The 9,583-nt window shown below is 40.8% G+C and overlaps 1 protein-coding gene across 1 annotated transcript in view; it reads right to left on the bottom strand.

Annotated features, from left to right (window-relative positions):
* Positions 1–9,583, bottom strand: part of BARD1 (BRCA1 associated RING domain 1) — an 89,904-nt gene that overhangs the window by 54,140 nt on the left and 26,181 nt on the right. The window contains exon 4 of the mRNA XM_010861142.1: positions 4,045–4,997. Coding sequence (XP_010859444.1) covers positions 4,045–4,997 — 953 coding nt within the window. The remainder of the gene's footprint in view (positions 1–4,044; positions 4,998–9,583) is intronic.

The following is a 9,583-nucleotide window of genomic DNA, read 5'->3' on the forward strand; positions in this document are numbered from 1 at the left end:
GGGAGAAATATCAATAACCTCAGATATGCAGATGACACCACCCTTCTGGCAGAAAGTGAAGAGGAACTAAAAAAAGCCTCTTGATGAAAGTGAAAGAGGAGAGTGAAAAAGTTAGCTTAAAGCTCAACATTCAGAAAACGAAGATCATGGCATCTGGTCCCATCACTTCATGGGAAATAGATGGGGAAAGAGTGGAAACAGTGTCAGACTTTATTTTTCTGGGCTCCAAAATCATTGCAGATGGTGACTGAAGCCATGAAATGAAAAGACGATTACTCCTTGGAAGGAAAGTTATGACCAACCTAGATAGCATATTGAAAAGCAGAGACATTACTGTGCCAACAAAGGTCCGTCTAGTCAAGGCTATGGTTTTTCCTGTGGTCATGAATGGATGTGAGAGTTGGACTGTGAAGAAGGTGGAGCGCCGAAGAATTGATGCTTTTGAACTGTGGTGTTGGAGAAGACTCTTGAGAATCCCTTGCACTGCAAGGAGATCCAACCAGTCCATTCAGAAGGAGATCAGCCCTGGGATTTCTTTGGAAGGAATGATGCTAAAGCTGAAACTCCAGTACTTTGGCCACCTCATGCGAAGTGTTGACTCATTGGAAAAGACTCTGATGCTGGGAGGGATTGGAGGCAGGAGGAGAAGGAGACAACAGAGGATGATATGGCTGGATGGCATCACTGACTCGATGGACATGAGTCTGGGTGAGCTCCGGGAGTTGGTGATGGACAGGGAGGCCTGGCATGCTGCGATTCATGGGGTCACAAAGAGTAGGACATGACTGAGCGACTAAACTGAACTGAACTTTTTAAAGAATCCAAAGTTATACATGGATTTTGACTGTGTGGAGGTCAGCCCTGCTAACCTCTGCCTTGTTCAAGGGTCAACTGCAGTTTTAACTTTAGAGTCACCTCAAATCCTTTTCTGAAGTAGGTGGATAGAAAGCATAAACAAGACAGCGGAACCGCAGCAATCAGTTTTCAAGTACGCACAGATTATTCATTCTGGGTTGCAAACAAAAAAATCAAGATAGTACGTGAAATGAATACTATTTATAAAAAGGTAAATATACTGATAAATTCTTTGATTTTTCTTCAAGTATTTGTTTTGACTATTAAAATCAATCTGAGATGGGAGCATACATTTTACTTATAAAAAATTTTTCAAAGAACATTACTGTTAAATAGGTATTTAAAAAACAATAGAAATCAAATAACTTTTCTTAAAGGTATTGTATCAGAATCTGCCAGTGAGTGACAAAACAGTATCTAATAAGTTGGAGAGAATCAAAATTCTAGTTCTGGCATTACAATTTCTAAGTAAAATGACAATCTGACAAAACTTGCATTGAAGCAATCTTGAACATTATCAATGGAGAAAATTCACCAAGGCAGCATCATGCCACCATATTTTCCTGTGATGCTTTTGAACTGTGGTATTCGAGAAGACTCTTGAGAGTCCCTTGGACTGCAAGGAGATCCAACCAGTGCATCCTGAAGGAGACCAGCCCTGGGATTTCTTTGGAAGGAATGATGCTAAAGCTGAAACTCCAGTACTTTGGCCACCTCATGTGAAGAGCTGACTCATTGGAAAAGACTCTGATGCTGGAGGGATTGGGGGCAGGAGGAGAAGGGGAAGGCAGAGGATGAGATGGCTAGATGGCATCACTGACTCGAAGGACATGAGTCTGAGTGAACTCCAGGAGTTGGTGATGGACAGGGAGGCCTGGCGTGCTGCGATTCATGGGATTGCAAAGAGTCGGACAGGACTGAGCGACTGATCTGATCTGATCTGATCTGAAGATTCCCCTGGGCTTTTTTCTATGGCCCATGTTGAGCATAGATAAACTATGGCCTGAAGGCTCGACAGCCAATTTTGTGTACAGAGCTTTATTGGTTTATGATATTGTCTATGACTACTCTGGCACTAAAATAGAATTGAATAGTTAAAACCATATTACTACAGAGCTGAAAATATTCACTTTAATTTCCCCTTTAATAAAGAGTTTGACAAGCCACGGCTTGGACTAGATCCTAGAGATCCCCACTAATAAAGATAAATAATTCTTATGATTGAAAGAAAAATTCTCTACCAAAGTAAGTGAATGCTTAACTAGTGGTCAGAAAATAATTCCCAGAAAGCAGAATGTAGAAACTAAAGCAGTCTACATTCATATACTAGCTAGAAAAATGAACAAAAGACATTGATTACTACGCTAGCTACTTATATCTATGAAGCATTAATAACACTATAATGTTAATACTGTTGTACCTAATACACACATGAACACACATACACATATATATATAAATAAAACAAAGAAGACAAAAAATAAAGTCTGATTTTTTAAAACCATACCTTGCAAAAAGCAGACTAAAATGGAACTAGAGCTAACTCCAAAAATTCAAGTTGTTCAAAGTATATGGACTGCCTAGAAAATAGTCATCTTACAGGGGAACCAGACAAAGAGCATTCTACATTCATCATTTATTAGAAGATAAACAAGAAATGAAAACCATTAGAAGAAACTCATTTTTGTGTTTTTCCCTTTCTACACAGAAAGAATATATCCGGACTTGGCCTACTCCATGTTCCTCCCAAACATTTTATGACTCTCACCACCTTCATGCTCATGGGTCTCGAAGGGTTATTTCCAGATCTCCCAAAGTTCTCTACCCACGCAAAAGACCTCAGTTTCCCAGTGAATTTACTGTAAGATTAAAAAAAAAAAGCTATCTTAAATTCAGTACTAATCTTCCCTATATTATCATTTCATAACACCTGCATGAATTCACAAACCAAAGTCTAAAAAGCTGGGGCTAAGTGCTCCCTCTATGTCCAGCACTTGTGTCAATTTCAAAGAGTAACCACTGCAAGTATGCCTCATGCTCAGCAAAAGAGGTAGCTTCCAAAAAACAAATATTGCCACTTCCGAGGTACAGAGGCGATAAACAGACATAACTCAAAGAATGGGCTATTGAAAGGAAGAGGCTGGCTGTGGGGCCCAGAGAAGTCCCTCTGTGGTGAACCACACTCAAATTTCCAGTCACTGGAGGAATGTTACGGGCCATGTAGTGAGACCTTCCGGACTCTGCAGGTACCCGCCAGGAGGGTCAAACATACAGAAGCTCATGCCTTCTCGAACTGCCCTGAGCTCAGAAGCTGGGTAAAAGACATGTTGCCAGCAGTAAACTTGGCAATGGTGTGTCTATATCCATAAAGCATGAGAAGAATGGGTAAAAAAAATGGTGAAAACTGAACAAACCATTGAAAGTGAAAGTGAAAGTTGCTCAGTCATGTCCAACTCTTTGTGACCCCATGGACTACATAGTCCATGGAATTCTCCAGGCCAGAATACTGGAGCAGGTAGCCTTTTCCTTCTCCAGGGGATCTTCCGGACCCAAGAATTCAAGCAGGGTCTCCTGCATTTCAGGCGGATTCTTTACCAACTGAGCTATGCTGCTGCTGCTGCTAAGTCACTTCAGTCGTGTCTGACTCTGTGCGACCCCACAGACGGAAGCCCACCAGGCTCCCTCGTCCTTGGGATTCTCCAGGCAAGAACACTGGAGCGGGTTGCCATTTCCTTCTCCAATGCAGGAAAGTGAAAAGTGAAAGGGAAGTCGCTCAGTCGTGTCTGACTCTTAGCGACCCCGTGGACTACAGCCTATCAGGCTCCTCTATCCATGGGATTTTCCAGGCAAGAGTACTGGAGTGGGGTGCCATTGCCTTCTCCGACTGAGCTATGAGGGAAGCCCAAACAAAATCATTATGGAATAGAAAAAAACAAAAGCACTTGGCAAAGTTGAAGCTGAAATATGGAAATACTGGTTTTCTCCTGCAAGGTCACAGTCCTCTGGCCCAGGGACCCTGCTTGAGGTAGGGTTCAAGTCCCTATCAATTCTTGCTTCCCCGGTTCACAGGAAGTACCACTTATGGTCAGGTTAATTCGCCTAGTAATCATGTCATTTTTCACAAACTCCAAAGAAACCATTTTATACTGGGTCTCATTGTGAAGCTGTATTTCACAGTAAGCATCCTACCTTAATTGAAGCAATATGGAGCAAAGTCTCTCCTCGATGATTTCTCTTCACAGCTGTATGGCTAATGGGCCACAGCTTTGTTGCTGAGGGGCTACACATCATTCGTCTGTAACTTGGACTGTTCAGTGTAGAAGGCGGCGTACCTGGTGAAAGGCTAATGGATTCATCCAATATAGTACGGCTATTCCTACTTAATGTGTCACCAACTTTAAGTTTGTTTGAAGGTGGTGAAGAACAGCCAAGCAATGGCATGTTTTCTAAGAGCACTGTTTGCTTAACAGAGTTTCCACCAGTGCTCTGACTGCTGCTTCTGCTTCTCTTAGAAACAGGACTGGAAATTCTGTTGTGACGCCCACGCTTCCCATTACGACCTGATGGCAAAGATTTCTTGGACGGAAGATAGTTTGCAGAGACTGTCTTCTCAGGAGTCACTACTTCATTCTTGCTCTCAATTTCTGGAGACTCTATATGCTCAGCCAATGGTAAAAAGACTTCATCTAAGCATTCAGATTCTGTTACAGACCCACTTGCTAGTAAGTCTATTTCACCATTTATCTGCAGGTTAGCAATCACAGATGGTTGGCTACAGAAGGATACCAGCTTTTCCTTACTTTCCCCTTTGCAGTCAAGGTCACCATCTGCCTTTTCTGCCTCTAAATTCCATTTTCGGTTGACTTCAGCTAAAGTTTTCTTTTTCTGTTTTTTTCTAGATCTTGTGGAAGGCTTCTTAGGTCCCTCAGAAACCTCCACTGGAGGGCTCGGAGAGACAAATTCGTACATGGAGGTCTGCTGAGCATTTTCATCATTTTTCACAGAAGGCTGGGTTTGCACTGAAAGTTTACTCACAGTATATCTGACTTTCTTACTTCGAGGACTAAACCACATTTTTATTGAATTCTTCTTACTTTGTGCATCATTAAATAAACTCTTCCTAGATGTTTTTTCTTTCAAATCTGATAGGAAAAAGGAAAAGAAATTTGTTACATGAACTTAATCTCTCCCATCCTGAGCTCCCAAAGAACTGTGTTGATAGTTCTCCTAAGGTGTATCACCTTTTATTTGTGTACCTCTTCCTTCCTTCCCAGATTATGAAAGCAGATATTCTCATTCAACAAATATTTAGAGTCCTATCTGATTTTAGACCATGTTCTAGAAACTTATATTCCACTGGGAAAGACAAAATATACAAACAAATAATTAGAACATACAGTCTGCTGTATGGAAGCATAGCCATGGGGAAAAGCTATATTAAATAAACAGATTAACAGGTGAGACTTTTAATAAACAATAGTCAAAAAAAATTAAGACTTATTAGCTGGGGAGGGAATAAAGTCAAGAAAAAAAAACAGACGTATTAGCTGATGCTTAATTTTAAAAGAGGACTTTTGAAAATTAATCAATATAATTCACTATAAAACAAACTAAAAAGAAAAACAAGTGGTTTTTCTCAAAAGACATAGAAAAATATATACACTGGCCAAATCCAGTATCCATTCATTATTTTTAAAAAGGCTCAGCATCAGGGATAGAAGGAAACTTCTTCAACCTGCTAAGGACATCTACAAAACTACACACCGCTAGTGCCATCCTTAATGAAGAAAACCTGGACTACTATTTTGTTCCTATTATCTTGTTTCTGTCATCAAGACAAGGCAAAGATGTCCACTCTCATCATTCCTATTCTACATCACACTGAAGTCTTGGATAGCACACCAAGGTTAAGAAAAAGATAAAAATCACATGAATTAGAAGATATAAAAATGTATCTGCTCAAAGCTAACTTGATTAGCTATATAGAATATCCCAAAGAATCTCTTAAAAAAAAACAAGTGACTGTTCAAGGTCATAAAATACAAAATCAATATACCAAATTCAATTGCAACTGTATTTCTATATACTAAAAATGAACATATGTAAACTACCAGACAATGCAAATTCTTGTTGGCAATGTTAAAGACTTCAACTATGCTAACAGCCAAAGAAAACCACGAAAATGTTTTATATCAATCAGGTGGCATGACTTGGCTGGAGTGTGGGAGAATAGGTTGGAAGAGGGCAAGAGTGGATCCAAGACTAATCGCTAAGAGGCAAAGTAGTAATATAAGTAGAAGATAACAGCCTAGTGAGGTGATAGTAGAGAAAGAAGTAGAATCATTTGAAAAATATTTAGGAGATAAGATTTACAGGATTTGGGGATGAAATGAAGAAAGAAGAAGGTGACAAAAACAATGCATATGTTTCTGGCTTATAGCACTGGATGCACCTAGAGTAAAAACACTCATGCTGGCAAGGACAATCTGCTCAGGCTCCCGAGCACACCAACATGCTCCTGTGGGGTGTCCCAAGAAGGCCAGGCCCTGGATGCTTTTTACCCAGGCCATTTCTCAGGACTGTGTGTGCAGCAAGCAACCCTGAGGGAGCAGCAGTGTTTCCCCAGGGAAAAAAGCAGGCCCATTTCTGCTTTCTCTGTGCATGCTAAGGCGCTCAGTCATGTCTGACTTTGTGCAGCCCTATGGACTCTAGCCCACCAGGCTCCTCTGTCCCTGGGATTCTCCAGGTAAGAGTACTAGTGTTATATACAGTCAATTCTCCAAAGCTCTGAGTTCCTTTCCTGTATGGCAACCACCTGTATGTGTAGGAATCCATGATGGGCCCTTTGCCAAGTATCATCACAGATGCAAAGGTGCACTGAGGAATTTCAATGGCAATGTGATAAAATATTTGCAAATTTTTTAATGCATGTACTCTTTCACAAGGCAATTTTACCTCTAGTAACCTATCTTACAAAATATACAAAATATTCATACATGTGCCTAGAAATCTGAATGTGTGAGTGTTAACTGCAGCAATATTTTTAATAGCCCAAATGAGGAAAAAAGTCAGTGTTTATCAACTGGAAATCAGTTAACTGTGGAGGATTTATATTACAAAATCTTATGGAGCTGCTATACACATTAACTAACATGCAAAGATCCTCAAGACACTTTAAGTGTAGTACAATCCTACTTACATTTTAAAAATTCTATTGTGTTTATATTCAAATATTTTCATAAATTCATAAAAGAAAGATTAGGAAAGTTAACTAAAAACAGTACGTCTGAAAAAGATTTTGTGTTTTTAGGTTGGGAATAAAGGGTAGAGGAGTATGTCAAGGCTGTATATTGTCACCCTGCTTATTTAACTTCTATGCAGAGTACATCATGAGAAATGCTGGGCTGGAAGAAGCACAAGCTGGAATCAAGATTGCCGGGAGAAATATCAGTAACCTCAGATATGCAGATGACACCACCCTTATGGCAGAAAGTGAAGAGGAACTAAAAAGCCTTTTGATGAAAGTGAAAGAGGAGAGTGAAAAAGTTAGCTTAAAGCTCAACATTCAGAAAATGAAGATCATGGCATCTGGTCCCATCACTTCATGGGAAGTAGATGGGGAAACAGTGGAAACAGTGTCAGACTTTATTTTTTTGGGCTCCAAAATCACTGCAGATGGTGATTGCAGCCATGAAATTAAAAGACGCTTACTCCTTGGAAGGAAAGTTATGACCAACCTAGATAACATATTCAAAAGTAGAGACATTACTTTGCCAACAAAGGTCCGTCTAGTCAAGGCTATGGTTTTTCCTGTGGTCATGTATGGATGTGAGAGTTGGACTGTGAAGAAGGCTGAGCGCCGAAGAATTGATGCCTTTGAACTGTGGTGTTGGAGAAGACTCTTGAGAGTCCCTTGGACTGCAAGAGATCCAACCAGTCCATTCTAAAGGATATCAGTCCTGGGTGTTCTTTGGAAGGAATGATGCTAAAGCTGAAACTCCAATACTTTGGCCACCTCATGCGAAGAGTTGACTCATTGGAAAAGACTCTGATGCTGGAAGGGATTGGGGGCAGGAGGAGAAGGGGATGACAGAGGATGAGATGGCTGGATGGCATCACTGACTCGATGGACATGAGTCTGAGTGAACTCCGGGAGTTGGTGATGGACAGGGAGGCCTGGCGTGCTGCGATTCATGGGGTCGCAAAGAGTTGGACACGACTGAGCGACTGAATTGAACTGAACTGAATTGAAAGGGTAGAGGGGGACTTTCACATTTTACTCTACACACTTTCATACTGCTTACAAAGTTGCTAAGAGAATGTTCTCTTATATTTCTTATGTAAATTAAACAAAAAGAAAATAAAACTTGTATAATACAAGTTATATACCTAATTGGTGACTGAGCTGGCATTTGAATTCCTAAGTTTTCACTAAGTAAAAACTAACACTTTTCACTAAATACATACAATATGTAATACTGTGACTTATAAGAAATATACATTTGGCCTTTGTCCACCTTGTTGTTGCTGTGTAGTCACTAAATTGTATCCAGCTCTTTTGCGACATCATGGACTACAGCCCACCAGGCTCCTCTGTGCATGGGATTTCCCAGGCAAGAATACTGGAGGGGGTTGCCATTTCTTTCTCCAGGGGATCTTCCCAACCCACAGATTGAACCTGTGTCTCCTGCATTGGCAGGCAAATTATTACTGAGCCACCAGGGAAGACCACTGTACCAGACACAGAGTTCCTAAAACCCTTGAAATTTCCTATATGAACCACAGGGGCATCTTTTGTTACATTTAATTGTGTTCCTAGTTACCTAAACAGCTCCAGTAAAAAAGATAAAATGGGTGTCTTTTATTATTCATAACAAGCCCTGGTTCAACCACACCTGAGTTTATGTTAATAAGATATCAGAAAGTCCCTAATGTTGGAGGCTGGTTGCCAAGGGAACCAACTTGGATTAAAGGGTTAGAACTTTCAATCCTACCCCCTGACCTCCAGGAAGAGAGGGACAGAGGTTGAGCATAACCGAAGGCCAATGATTTAATCAATCAAAACTTTGATCAGGCTCCTCTGGTAGCTAAGACCATAAAGAATCTGCCTGCAATGCAGGAGTTCAGTTCAGTTCAGTCGCTCAGTTGTGTCCGACTCTTTGCGACCCCATGAATCCCATTCCAGCCATCTCATCCTCTGTCGTCCCCTTCTCCTCCTGCCCCCAATCCCTCCCACCATCAGAGTCTTTTCCAATGAGTCAACTCTTCGCATGAGGTGGCCAAAGTATTGGAGTTTCAGCCTCAGCATCAGTCCTTCCAATGAACACCCAGGCTGGACTGGTTGGACTCTCAAGAGTCTTCTCCAACACCACAGTTCAAAAGCATCAATTCTTCGGCACTCAGCTTTCTTTATAGTCCAACTTTCACATCCTTATATGACTACTGGAAAAACCATAGCCTTGACTAGACGGACCTTTGTTGGCAAAGTAATGTCTCTGCTTTTTAATATACTGTCTAAGTTAGTCAAAACTTTCCTTCCAAGGAGTAAGTGTCTTTTAATTTCATGGCTACAGTCACCAACTGCAGTGACTTTGGAGCCCCAAAAAATAAAGTCTGACACTGTTTCCCCATCTATTTCCCACAAAGTGATGGGACCAGATGCCATGATCTTAGTTTTCTGAATATTGAGCTTTAAGCCAACTTTTTCACTCTCCACTTTCAACTTTCA

The sequence above is a fragment of the Bison bison genome, unplaced genomic scaffold, assembly GCF_000754665.1.
Source record: "Bison bison bison isolate TAMUID 2011002044 unplaced genomic scaffold, Bison_UMD1.0 scf7180017864471, whole genome shotgun sequence".
Lineage (NCBI taxonomy): Eukaryota > Metazoa > Chordata > Mammalia > Artiodactyla > Bovidae > Bison > Bison bison.